At 36.6% G+C, this 14,515-nt stretch overlaps 1 protein-coding gene and 1 long non-coding RNA gene across 6 annotated transcripts in view; one reads left to right on the plus strand and one right to left on the minus strand.

The window, feature by feature from the left end:
* The window catches only part of NAMPT (nicotinamide phosphoribosyltransferase), a 37,895-nt gene that overhangs the window by 20,349 nt on the left and 3,031 nt on the right, over positions 1-14,515 (plus strand). Inside the window, exons 5-10 of the mRNA XM_060632270.3 lie at positions 2,776-2,934; positions 3,629-3,765; positions 7,430-7,655; positions 8,465-8,584; positions 11,305-11,445; positions 12,532-12,666. Of these exons, the coding sequence (XP_060488253.1) occupies positions 2,776-2,934; positions 3,629-3,765; positions 7,430-7,655; positions 8,465-8,584; positions 11,305-11,445; positions 12,532-12,666 (918 nt within the window). The remainder of the gene's footprint in view (positions 1-2,775; positions 2,935-3,628; positions 3,766-7,429; positions 7,656-8,464; positions 8,585-11,304; positions 11,446-12,531; positions 12,667-14,515) is intronic.
* The window catches only part of LOC132679084 (uncharacterized), a 160,248-nt gene continuing 159,671 nt past the window's right edge, over positions 13,939-14,515 (minus strand). For all 5 annotated transcript variants that reach the window (XR_013554025.2, XR_013554022.2, XR_013554024.2 and 2 more), the window contains exon 3: positions 13,939-14,357. This is a non-coding gene — a long non-coding RNA (uncharacterized LOC132679084). The remainder of the gene's footprint in view (positions 14,358-14,515) is intronic.

Here is a 14,515-nt window from a genome sequence, read left to right on the forward strand (position 1 = left end):
GTTTGAAATACAATTTCTAAGTTGACAGAAAATTTAAAACTTCTCTTTATGGGACATTAACTTATAGTAGGCTAATAGCCCCAGAAAAAAATGTTCAATTAACCAAAATAATGATTTTAAATGGTTTACTGCTGTGTCTTAAAACTTTGAATTAACTGTGAACTCAAAGTAAAAGAAAACTTATCTCATTATTAGTTTTTGTACAGGTGTTACAGAATTTGTACTGGGAAATATGTGATTTTAAGAGGATGGTATTATTAAAAACACAAGAGTAAGCGTTCTTAACCACAACATCTTGTCTACCCGTATATCCTTTTACCTTCAATACCAGAAGAGCCCAAACAGATAAACCTTATTTTGAAAATCATCATCACTTTTTTCACTTTTTCTGTTTTCTGATTGAGGGTTTAGTCAAGAAGTACTTTTCCCTGTGTTTGATGGAATTCCCATAGAGCAGACATTTATGGAGGACTAGTTCCCAGTTCACCTGCCTCATGTATGTTTTTCTTTATCTTCAGAAGGTGAAAAAAACACCAGCCTTTGAAAACAACCACCACCAAAAACCTGTTGTCATAATCATTATTTTGGTGTATTTCACTAAAACATAAAGTTAAAAAATTTTATATATAGACCCCTTAGAGGAGTAGTTTGTTAGCAAATAAAGAAATACCACTTTTAATACAAGAATTATTAAATGTGGGGTGCCTGCGTGGCTCAGTTGAGTGTCCAGCTCTTGATTTTGGCTCAGACTTTGTGAGATCGAGTCCCACTGATAGTGCGAAGCCCGTTTGGGATCCTGTTCTCTCTCCCCCACTCTCTCTGCCCCTCCTCTGTTCTCTATCAAAATAAATAAACTTAAAAAAAATTTAAAATAAAAATTTTTTAAAGTAAAATCCAGTGTGGGAGTGCTGGCTTTTAAAGGGAAAAAACATACATAGGTACGTGTTTTTATTTGCTTCTGCAACAGAACTTCCCTCAAATTTACCTTCTATTCTACTAATGTATATGATTTTAAATAACTTCAGTCCTTGCCAGGTATTTTTATCTAAGCCACAGTTGTTTATGGTCTGACACAATCCCTATTTTAGTTTCTGACAGATCCTGTGTTTTATAAAAAATTGTGTTTACACTAGATACCAAGTCTCCAGAGGAGACTTTTTCATAGTAACTTTGCATCCTTTGTGGGTTTCTGTTGTGAGGGTTAGAGAAGGTTTATCCTAATCTTATCCATCCCCAGCCCAAGTTTACCACCATGTGTATGAAATCTGTTACCAAATCCAACAAACTTGTTATTTACAAACTTAAAGTTGTTCTTCAGGCAACCCTTGTTTTGAAACATTTTAAATAATAGTGTTCCTTCCAGTAACCTCTCCCAGTGTATGTTCAAAGTTACTAATAATATCCTTTGATTGTTACTCACCATACACTGAATTTTAAAACCCACTAAAATTATTGGATTGCTTTAGCAATATCAATACTGGTGCTCGAAGAAACCTTAATTCTCGTCAGATTTCAAAACCTGTTTAAAAGAGCCTAAAGGTTTTGCAAAGGTGTCTCAGACTTACAAAGGGGCTGAGGAATGAACATATTGAGCTAAACTTAACTGTTTCTTCCAACCAAAAAGCAAAACAAAACCTTTTTGCTATTAAAAAGAATTGTAAAATAGATGGTGATCTCACAGTTTTACAGCACATGCAGAAATGTTTCATGTGACTTTTTTTTTTAATTTTTTTTTTTTTTTTTTTTTAATGTTTATTTCTGAGACAGAGCATGAGCGGGTGAGGGACAGAGAGAGGGAGACACAGAATCTGAAGCAGGCTCCAGGCTCTGAGCTGTCAGCACAGAGCCCGATGTGGGGCTCTAACTCACAGACCGTGAGATCATGACCTGAGCCGAAGTCGGACGCTCAACTGACTGAGCCACCCAGGCGCCCCTCATGTGACTTTCTTAAAATGACTTGCTAAAAGCCAAGGATGTAAAGCATAATTCAGTTAATAGAATTCTCTAGTGCTAAGCAAAAGTATATCTGAACTAAATAACCTACCAGTAGTCATAATAGATCTAAGAAAAATTAGGTCCAAGACTATAAAGAGGAGTAAATGAGTAACTTCTTTAGACCCAATACACCATTCAAGGTGTATTCCCGTGCTGCTGCATAAACTGTTTGATGCAGGTCCACATCAAGTAAAGAAATTGAAGATAGCCTAACTTACTTAGAAACTTCTACGGTGGGGCACTCAGGTGTTGGCTCAGTTGGTTGGGTGTCCAGATCTTGGTTTGGGCTCAGGTCATGATCTCACCATTTGTGGGTGTGAGCCCCGAGTCGGGCTCTGCACTGACAGTACAGAGTCTGCTTGGGATTCTCTGTCTCCCTCTCTCTCTCTGCCCCTCCCTGACTCGTGCTTTCTCTCAAAAATAAAAAGAAACTTAAAAAAAAAATGTTTTTAAAGAAACTTTTATGGTAATTGCCTCAACATCCAAGTATGAGTGTAATATTATTTGCTTTGTGGCACTTTGGATAGAAACTAGGTAATCTGATGTTCTCTACTGTTAAGGTCCTGCTGTGCTTATCCTTTGTGTTGCTGAGCTGAGAACTGAGCTGTGCACTCTATCTGGAATGCACGTGGTAGGCATCTTGCAGTATGGTTGAGACGTCTCACTAGTATTTCCAGTAGTATGGAGGTCTAGGACATACCTCCAGAGAAAGCAGGGAGTTTCCTCAGAAAAACTCAGCATTTTATGTTCTAATATTTGTGATTAATTTTATCACTACAGACTATTCTTGTTCAGTCCTGGTATCCAATCACAGTGGCCACAAATTCTAGAGAGCAGAAGAAAATATTGGCCAACTATTTGCTGGAAACATCTGGTAACTTAGATGGTCTGGAGTATAAGTTACATGATTTTGGCTACAGAGGAGTTTCTTCCCAAGAGGTATGGAAGTATGAAATGCACTTCATTTAATAAAATGTGGTTTGTTGGTTAGATTGCCATTATAAATTTGGGGGGAATTTTGATAGTGACCTTGGTTCTGAGCAGGCTACATTTTGAAATTCCAGGGATTCAGTCAATATATATATATTATATATTTTTAATATATATTATATATAATATGCATATATATTATATATATTATACATATATACGTGTATGTACATATGTATACATGTACATATACATGTATATAATATATATATTATATATATAAACTACCTACTATGTGTTAGCTTCTGTTCAGAGTACCTGGAATAAAGCTTTCAGCAAATGTCCCTGTCCTTTCTCTGTTAGATGGATGATGGATGGACAGACTTAAGTGTAACATATTATAATAAATATAGCAGATGTCAGATAATGCTACAGAGAAGCACAAGGCACAGAGTAAGGGAAAAGAGGCTGGTGGGAAAAGGGGGGGTGGGTCATTATTTGGTAGGTTTCTTTGAGGAGGTAACAGTTGACTCCTTAAATATTTAGGAAAAACTGGATCTTTGCCATAAGGAACTATTATGTCTGATAATGGTATCTCTAAGGATATCTGAAGACAGATATTCCTTTGAGAGCTATGCTGCTTTATACCTCAAAGTATGGGTCTTTTTCTTTTTTGGATTTTGGTTTATGGTTTATTTTCCAGACTGCTGGCATAGGAGCGTCTGCTCATTTGGTTAACTTCAAAGGAACAGACACAGTAGCAGGAATTGCTTTTGTTAAAAAATACTATGGAACGAAAGATCCTGTTCCAGGCTATTCTGTTCCAGCAGCAGAACACAGGTAAAATTCTGTCTTCATCTGCCTATTATCTAAACATTTGTTTTCTGAAATGATTTTTTTTCACTCTTGTATTGGTAATTCAGTGATATTTTGCTTAATTTCAGAGCCAGGTACTACAGTAAATCCTCATGAATTTAAGCCATACAAATTTAAAAAGAGAAATAAGAAATTAGGCTGAAGAGGAAGCTGTTCTAACAATTTGGAGAGATGCACAAAGGTTCAGAACGAAGTGGCTCAGTGAATGTTAAGTGGCTAAACACAGGCAATGGCTTAGGAGACAAAGTTGATAGAACTTGACGATTCGGATTGGAGCTGGCGGAGGGTAGATTCTGCTAATATTTATGAGCCTTGCTGTATCAGTAGGGCCCTTGTTAAGGATTCTGACAGTCGAGACTCATCAGAGTCAGAACCCAAGGATGTTGGTTCTACAGTTACAGTATTTTTATTTTGGACTTAAGGAATATCCATATATTAGACTCTTACTGATGGTTTTGCTTCACAGTAGTAATATCACAAGTATGAATCTGAGAAGAAAGGTATCTTCTTTAGGGTTTTCATGTTAAGACAGGGTGAAATCCATTTTAAAGTCTCACAGTAGTATTTACTACATTTGTAAAATTTACTCTTTAATATATAAAAATATTTCAGATGCTCTTAAATAGAAAAGTCTTTTAAACAATACATGGTATAGTGAAAAGAGCTTGGAAGTCAAAGTTGGGAAACCTGAGTGACCTAGTGACCCTACAGCTGACATTCTGGGTGGCCTTGGGCAAGTCACTTCCCTCTCTTCCTCCGTTCCTCCATCCAGCCAGACAAGAGGAAGAGCTAAAATTTTTTGTCTCCAACATCAGAAGGTCATTAAGGATAAATGAGCTAACATCTAAAATCACTTGGCCACCTGGGTGGCTCAGCAGTTGAGTGTCCACCTCTTGATTTAGGCTCAGGTCGTGATCCCACGGTCGTGGGATCAAACCTGGCATCAGGCTGGGTGCTGAAAAATGTGGAGCCTGCTTAAGATTCCCTCTCCTTCTCCCTCCCCCCTCCTCCTTCCCCCTCCTCACACTCTCTTTCTAAAATAAAAAAAAATTAAAAACTTCAAAATAAGAGAACTCTAAAGTTTAGAGCATTGCCATTATGGTTATAAATATTTTCTTAAGGAATGTATGAATCTGGGCTTAGAAATATGCCACTATCATTGTTTTAACACAACTTTTCTGTTTTCTTCCCAATGTTCTACCAGTTCACATAGTCAGATTATTTCTATTCATATAGTAGGTTTTCATATTCCTGATTTACTTATTCTGAGCATACTTATTCTGAGCCAAGCATATGTTAAAAAAAAAAAAACAAAACACTGAACCCAAAGATGTGGGGAGAGTTTGGTTGACCAAAAAATTTAAGAGAGACATTAGACTATTTAATATAGAACCCAATTTAAAATTGTACATCGTGCGGTTAAGTGCTTACATTCTGTGGTTGATGTGAGCTTATGTAAAACTGCCTTGTTAAATTATATAAGTAAAACAAAATAAATCAATAGAAATTGAGAAAAAAAAGAAATATGCTATTGTGTAACCTTTCCCTCAAACTTTGGAAAGGTATCGATTTGATGCTGGAAATTAGAATAATAGCATTAGGAGAATTCATTGAACAAATATTTATGAGCTCCATATACTATCATCGGAAGAACAGGTGTTATGATTGGATTATGTAGAGGCTGCTGCAGGAAATGTCTCCAGGATGATGACGTAATAAAGGTAATCATCTCCCTGCCTAACAAGTAGATCTGGAGTCCAGAAGAAAAACCTGGACTAAGGGACAGATTCTGGAAACCCTTACCATGAGGGGATTTTTTAAAAGCTTTGAATATTTTTCACACAGGGAGTTGTATAGAGGAAAGCAAGTGTGCAGGTCAGAGCCTATGTTGGATTGAAGGAGAACATGACCTCTGAGGGGGACTGTAAAGGAACCATAGAAATAGGAAAAAATAAATAAATGAAAATGAGAGAGAGGTCACTGAAGTCATGGAAAAGGAAAGTTAAAGTGCCAGAGAAAGGAAGTAAGGTAAAGACTGAAAATGAACTTTGCTAGACAATACAAACAGCAGAGTTAGATGACTGTATCAGTGCATTGCTGGTGAAACAGAACTGTGTAGTCAAGGAGCTCTACCTGTAGGAGGTCATTATTACATTACAAAGCTCTCTGGCATCGGTATTGAGCTTAATTCTCTCCATCCTTATTAAGAGGACAATAGTAGTTGACAGAAGGGGGTTTTCTTTGCATCTGAATTTTCCCTTCAGCCTGCAGATGTTGGCATGAAGTCGGGAGTTGGCATCATAACTACTAGCAGCCTCTGGAGTTGTTAAGAAGAGTGTTCACTCTAAAATGAGTTTTATGTAAATAGACTATCTCTCTGTTTCAGATAAGAGTAGTCTCTGGGTAGCTGGCTCTTTATAACCCTGAAGTGTACATGCTCTGTTATCATCAGTGTATCATAGACAGCAAGGGAAAATAGTCTACCCCAGTCCTTTAGGAAAATAATAAAATAACAGTTTCAAATATAAATTAGTATGACTCTTCAAACAGTTCTGAAACTTATACCTACATGGGGTTATATAATAAGTGAAATGGGCTCTCTTTCCATTACTTTACTTAGGAAAATGGATGGGGTAGAGGAGAAGACTAGAAAACTAGGGAGAAGGAAAAATTGCTGGGCATGAAGAATTGGTAAAAGTTTTTCAACATTATTAGATTCTATTTAAGAATTTTTTAAATGATTTATATTAATCAAGAAGTACTTGTTACAAATAATTATTCAGTAAGAACTATTATTGAGGACATTGTGAAAATCACTATAACGGTTTTTGCCTAATAGAAACTCACATCTTACTTCCCATCATAATTATGTTTTGCTCAAACTAAGTATTAAAATTCTTACATTCCCTGGGCATATATTAACTTTATAGATGAAATAAATGACTGCCTGTTACTGGCCATTTGAAGATATAACAGGTAAAGGGTTGGTTGGCTGTATGTATGTATGTGTGGTATAGTATAAATAACTGCCTAAGTAGTTGCCTTTAAGTATAGGAGTTTAAGATAAAAAAGACTAGTGTATGTCCCTGCTATTATTGGTATATGGTTTTGAAAGCTCACAGAAGGGAGCAGGTCCTTGCGTTACGTAGCAAAATAACGGGAGTATGTGTTCATTGTTTCTCACATCTTGGCATAATGTACAGAGTGCATTCAGTAGCTGCTTGTTTTAGTCAACTAATTTAAGTGAACTCTACATCCAGCGTGGGGCTCAAACTCACAACCCTGAGGTCAAGAGTTGTAGGCTTCCAGCTGTGCCAGCCAAGCACCCCCTAGTTAACTGATTTTAAATGAGTAGGTTTAGGAATACAAAAAAAACAAAAACAAAAAGTTGGTTGAAAATAGGAGTTAAAATAACTATGAGACAGGAATAAGATTCCTGATAGTATTAAACATCAGCCAAGGGGTGGTTTGGCCCAAATAGTCGATGATCCTTATTACATGCATTCAGTAAACTAAATCTCACCTTTGCAGTGTTGATGGTATTAGAAGTATGTAGTACATCAGATATGATTTAGGAATAGATAATGTGTCTGCTTAAGTAAATCTGTATTTTCATTTTGTTTTCTAGTACCATAACAGCTTGGGGGAAAGACCGTGAAAAAGATGCTTTTGAACATATAGTAACACAGTTTTCATCAGTGCCTGTATCTGTGGTCAGCGATAGCTATGACATTTACAATGCATGTGAAAAAATATGGGGTGAAGATCTAAGACATTTAATACTGTCAAGAAGTACAGAGGCACCACTAATAATCAGACCTGATTCTGGAAATCCTCTGGACACTGTATTAAAGGTAAATTTTAATACATAACTTGATTATTAAAATGCCTGTGGACCCACTGTATCAATACTGTTGTAGTTTCATTTATGCACATGGCATTTCAGAACCATTTCTGGACCAGGCCCCTTATTTTAGAGTTGCAGCTCAGGGAGAGTAATAAATTTGTCCAAGGCCACACATTAGTAACAGAAAAAGGATACCCACAGTTCTGGGTTATTTATGTACTGTCGAATAGATAATACTGTTGAACAGATATTTTCTGCTTACCTTGAAAATTAATAGTATTAATCCTGTGCTTTGGTTACCAAGTTTGTGTTTTTTCTTTACTACAAGTCATTGCTATACCTTTGAAGTTTTTAGTGCAAAAGAAATATGTGGAAGGTGATGTGGAATAAAAAGAATTCAAAAATACTTTTCAGGTAGTGATTCTTTAGAGATACTGTTGATCCTCAGTAGAGCATTGTTGTTTTGGTTTTTTTTAGTGTTTAGGACTTGGTTTGCCTTCTTCAAAAATCATTAATAAGAACAAGTTATTTGATGCCTATTGCTAGAAAAATATTGTGTTAGGTGCTTTACTTAAGCTATGTCATATAATCTCTGTGAAAACCCTATGGTAAATATTACTCTCTCTCCAGATGTGGGGTCAATCTCATGAACCATGAGATCGTGACCGGAGCAGAAACCAAGAGTTGGGACTGAGCCACCCAGGCGCCCCAGCAAAGTCCTTTTTTTTTTTTTTTTTTTTTTTTTTAAACTTTGAAACCTTTTCACACTTTTTTTGAGTTTGTTATTTTGTGTTGTATGTGTATTTTCCCCTACAGGTTTTGGATATTCTGGGTAAGAAGTTCCCTATTACTGAGAACTCAAAGGGCTACAAGTTGCTACCACCTTATCTTAGAATTATTCAAGGGGATGGAGTAGATATTAATACTCTACAAGAGGTATGTGTTTTATATTAAAGGTCCAATAAGGCATTCCTTATAATTAAGCTCTTTATTGGTTTGATAAATAGCACATTAATGATTTAAACATAGTTGTGATTCTTTTCATAAATGTGAAAAGCATAATGATAGCATATGTCTTTTCTGTTAATTGCTTAAAGTTTGTAATAAACGCAGTTGACCCTTGAATAGCGCAGGGGTTAGGGTCATGGACAGTCCCCTATATCCCACACAGTAAAAAAATCCATGTATAACTTTTGACTCTACCAAAACTTAACTCCTAGAAGAATGCCATTGACCAGAAGCCTTACAGTAACATCAACAGTTGATTAACATGTATATATGTATTATGTACTGTATTATATACTGTATTCCTAGTAAGCTAGACAAAAGAAATATTTCTTTTATATAATTATATATAATAGATATTTTATTAGAAAAAATATTAGGTAAAATATTAAGAAAATTAAGGAAGAGAAAATACATTTATAGTACTATACTGTATTTATCAAAAAAAATCTGTGTATAAGTGGACTGGTGCAAACAAACCCATGTTTCAACAGGCAGCTGTACTAGTGAGTTAAGGTCTAGGTGTATCAGCCATACCACACTTAACTACTCTCTGTCCTTAATTGGGCACCCTTGATGATGAGCCTGAAGAAGCGTCAGCATGAAACAAAATGCTAAACAACATTTCCTTGTATATAAAACAAAACATTTTGACACTGCTTAAGTAGGTGTGTTTTATTGGAATGGAGCTGCACATACTTGACAATTTATTATAAAACTTGAATGGTATTAATGTATGCTTTCTTAAAAAGTATAAAATGGTTTATCACCTCTTCTAAACATTAACTGTCATCACTGTTACTGTTAGATTTAGCCAAACAGTGTTCTATTATCTTAAAACTTTTGCCTCTTTTTCCCCCAAATAAGCTTTTAAAGAGCTATTATTTCATTTTAACAAATACCTAAAATACTCCATAAAAATTAAGGCTAGCATTTGATATTATAATTTAGACTACTATCGTAAAACCACTGATATTTTAACGTCTATCAGCCTCAGATGGTATCCATTTTCATAACACAAGTTTATTAAAGGATTTTTCTGTTTGCAAGAATTTGGTGTGGTGAGAGTAAGGGCAGTATCCAAACTGTAAATAGTTTGTGTTCCAAAAGATCCATATAAAAGAAAGAACTATTGCATATAACAAATTGTTTCTGTGGTGATGTGCATGTAAAGTTCCAGAATGAGGTTTCTGGAATAGATCGCTTGCAGTTACAGAAATGAGGTTTTTTCCACCCAGCTCTCCCAAACCGCTTTACCTAAGAAAAGTGGAAACTCCCCAAACTCCTCTGATTTGGTGTTGGGACATTAGGGGCTTCCATGTGAGAAGGAAGGAAGGCATAAAGTCCACAATGAGGAGGAAGACCTAAGTATAGAAATCTCAGCGGGCATTTTTTTAATAGCTGTTGTCTCCGTAGCTAATGTAAGGGTTTCTTCATCATCAGTTAAGAACTGTTACCCATACCTGCATTTTAGCCGGTTTAGCAGGTGCTGTCACCCACATTTCACCCTCTTTCAGATGAAACATCATGGGCAGGGACCTGTGCCATTGTCAGAAAACCCATTAGCTCTTCTCATGGCTCAGACCTGGCATTCAGCTCTTTAAAAGTCAGGTGGTTCAGTCAGGTATTTGAACTTCCCTTTAAAAACCAAAGTTTCCTTTCCTTTTTTTTTTTTTAAATGCTGAGAATGCAAGTGCATTTTTTTAAGTTGAGACTGAGTTTAAAACTTGAACTTTTTTTTTTTTTTTTTTTAACTTTACAAACAAGGAGTTAAATATTGAGACAGGTACTCTTTATTCATCCCTGACCAAGGTTTCACCAGTGCCAGTTTGTGTTAATGCAGATGCACTTGTGTGTTGGTTTACATAAAGGGTAATACCTGCTTTCTTCATCCTGAAGGGGGCTCAAAATAAGTTTTCCGAAGTAGGAAAAGGAACCGTATGGTTTTGCTTCCTACATATAGTAGATGCCTTAATTTTGACACAATGAAAAATCTGTTTAACTTCAAACTTCTCTCATTGTCAGCCTCACTTTTGAACTTGGCTCTTCATGGTCAGTCTTCCCTGTGACATGTCATGAAGTTGATGGTATAACCCCACTCTGGGGTTCTTGTGTACCAGAATGAATCCACTTATTTCAGTAAAGAGGCAAAAATCTCTTTTGTGTTAGACACAATTCACCAGGTGAATCCTTGACTCCACAGCCATACCCCCAGGAGGTCACCCCGTACACAACCCAGCTCTCCTGAGCAAACACACGAGTGGTCCTCCACTGTCTCCCTGGCAGCTGTCAACACATTTGTGTTCATGTAGATTTCCGGCACAAGACCTTACCTGTCTTATCACCAGTTACTTCTCATTCCCTCATTTCCTTCATTCCCCCGACCCTAACCACAGCCACAGTGACAACACAACAAATTCAGGAGCTCTGAATGAAATCCTCCTTCTGCACTTACACCTCAGCCCGGCATTTTTGAAGGTGGGTAGGTCTTTTGAAAGAGAAAATGTGGACTATAACTCTGTAGGCCTTACTCTTCACTGTGTATGGTGTTATAAAATGGCTCCAGGATGTTTTACTTTATTCATAACTATGACCCGGGGGAAATAACCTCCTTCCTCTTTCAAATTACTTAGTGTTTTTTGATCTTCTAGATTGTAGAAGGCATGAAGCAAAAAAAATGGAGTATTGAAAACATTGCTTTTGGTTCTGGTGGAGCTTTGCTACAGAAGTTAACAAGAGATCTGTTGAATTGTTCCTTCAAGTGTAGCTATGTTGTAACCAATGGCCTTGGGGTATGTCCTTCAACTTTTACTCTTGTGTTAGTACCTTCTTTATGTGTCAGGTAGAATGCAGTTACTGAATGCAGTAGTCAAAGGATATGTCCTAAACTATGTTGTCAGGTACCACTGACCTTGACTCAAAGCAAGGAAAGAAAAGAGATCTTAGGTAAAAAAAAATGACATGACTTGGAGAAAGGAGGAAAAAGATGATTATTTGAGAAGTAATGCAGGCCAGTCATTGCCCACTGGTTCAGTATTAGAGTCAAAAAGTTGACCATTTTGAAGGGGAATGTCAGCTAACCCAGCCATCATATATGAAAGATAAGCAGGTGTGTAAGCACCATCAGTGTTTTAGGAAGGTGGAGCATGGAGTGGGAGTTGTGATACCAGAATCCTGTTCTAATAGCCTTAGAACAGGACCCCAAGCTGCCTGTTTCAGGCAGCTGAACAACAAGGATCTTTGTAGGCTCTTGAGACTCTATGGATCCAAAGGTGGGAGTGGGAGATATTAAGAATTCTTCAGAACACCTGGGTTCTGGGTTGGTTCCTTGCTTTCCTCACCTCTGTCTTTGGAACCTTGGAGTTGATTCATCTGCTTCTCCTCCAGAGCATCACTCCTTGCTTCTATTATGTTGGCCTCCTACCTTTCTGCTCTTTAAACAAACCTTGTGTTCTCCTCAGGTTCTCTAGGTCTTTGCTTTTCATAGTAACAAGGAATAAAGTAAAAGGTAACAAAAGGAAAAGTTATGGAGTATGGAATGGAAGCCTTTACCTTAGTAAAAATCTTAGTTCCCTTGCCACAGATTATATAATACAGTTGACATAGTTTTTTTTTTGTTTTCTTTTCCCAATAGCCTGCATGTGCTATACTGGAATGTTAGAAAGGATATTCAAGACTTCAATTTTGTTCATAACCCTTTTCCCTAACAGAGGACTCTGTCTTCCAACAGAGGCTAGAGTTCTGTTTCTAAAAGCCCGATGTGGATTCGTTTAGTTATACCAATAAAGTGCCTTAGGTTTATATATAAATTATGTATAAACTTTGTTCTTTAATGGGAATAACATTCCTGATTAGTCTCTTATTTCTCTTTCTTCCAGATTAATGTCTTCAAGGACCCCGTTGCTGATCCCAACAAAAGATCCAAAAAGGGCCGATTATCTTTACATAGGACACCAGCAGGGAATTTTGTTACACTTGAGGAAGGAAAAGGAGACCTTGAGGAATATGGTCATGTATGTTATCTTTGCTGATCTTCCATTTTATGAAAGCGGGCTCTTACGTTGCATTTTTAAAGTATCTCCAGAACGTTTTTTTATTGAAGGACAAAGTACTTTTGCTATAAAACGTGTGCGGTTGCTAACCTAGCAACCAAAATAAGATGAAAACCAAGAAGGAGCTAGATCATAAATAAGAACTGTGCATACAATGGGTGACAAACTAGGACATTTCATAAAAAAGCAAAAGTTCATCCACACAGTGAGCAGCAGGGTAGTGGCTGATGAACTTCAGCAAGCCCTCGTGTACTCCACTGTACTGTCAGTGCCAACTTGGCAGCGAGTCCTTTCTGAAAAGGAACAGCTAAAAATACTTAAAGGAAGCTATTTATGTTGTAAAACTGGTAATTTAATAAAGGAAGGGCTATCCAAATTCTAAGGTGTTGAAAGATAATCCCATTTTTTAAAAACTTAACAGAATCCAGTTGAGATGGTTTTCTGTAGTCTCCTGTGCTTCTCACAGCAATTCTGGGCTACAAAAGCAGATTATGTTATCTTAATATAAGATGTGAAAACATTATGACTGGATTCTGATTACATAATAATAATAATAATAATAATAGGTGAAACCTACATTAAACCAAGTTTTCGGATTCAAGTCAACCAAACTGGAAAAGTTTATGGTATGCTTAAGTGGTCCATATGATCTGATGCTCTTCAACATAAAAAATACACTTATATTTGTAAACTCAGAAGCTACAAAATGTATTTTAGCCGCTGGATTGAAAAAAACTCATTTTTAGAGGAAAACTGCTCCAAACATAAAACACTAATTTATCACTGTAGATTCTTTATACCATTTCAGATATTCTACTTATGGTATATGTGATACTAAGTTTTGAGCTAGAACTGAACATTTTTCTGTATTTAATGAAAAATAAGTTCCTAAACAAACTTTTCAATATAGCCTGTTGTTCAGGTCGTTGAGTAGCATTCACTGAACTCTTGTAGCTACTGAGAGTTTGCCGAGTGAGTGTGTCCAGATGGACTGATAAAGTCAGTGTAGACAAAGCCCCAACAATGGCTTTAAAATGCATTGATTTCAAGAGTATGTAAATGACACCCTAGAACATCTGAGGCAGTAATCAGTTATAATCATCTAGGCATTTTAAGAATAGGAACCACCATTCCTTGATGATATTTAACTTTATGAAAGAAAAGGTTATGCACCTAATCTTGATGGAAAACTTAGGCACAACAGATTACATCTGTCGATTTTTCAAAGGAAACCAAGGGCAGACAATTTCTTAGGGAGACGAAAGTGGCTTTCTCAGACTTAAAAGGGAATTCAGTTTTCTCAGTTGACTGTTGTTACCCTTGCATCGATCAAATGGATTATGTGTATCAGTAACTTCTGGAATATACACCGAGTTTTTAAATCCGTCATTGAGCATTCATCAAGAAGCCAATACTTACTTCTGTTTCTGGTTTGGTTTCTTTTTTTTTTTATGTTTTTTTGTTGTTGTTCTAAGTCCAAAACTCAGTGACTAGGAAATTTATTAAATTCCAGGGTTGTAAGTTTAATCAGTGTTGAGTCTGTTGTCTAGGAACAAGGGAAGGCCTGGCAGGCTTTCCTTGCTCACTGTCAGTCATAATTATCAGCAACAGCCATGATTCTTCTGGGCAACCAAGCAATAAGCATCTTCCACCTGGAAAAATAAAGAGAAGGATCAGCTACCGTTTTCATGTTTTCCCTTCAAGGAAAACTTTTACGAATATTTAGATTATTGCTTTATATAAAAGCTAAATATTTCTACATAGCCATTTTACATAGTGCCATGCTTTCCGCCTGCTCCACCAGCACTGC

This window comes from Panthera onca, chromosome A2, assembly GCF_046562875.1.
Source record: "Panthera onca isolate mPanOnc1 chromosome A2, mPanOnc1 haplotype 2, whole genome shotgun sequence".
Lineage (NCBI taxonomy): Eukaryota > Metazoa > Chordata > Mammalia > Carnivora > Felidae > Panthera > Panthera onca.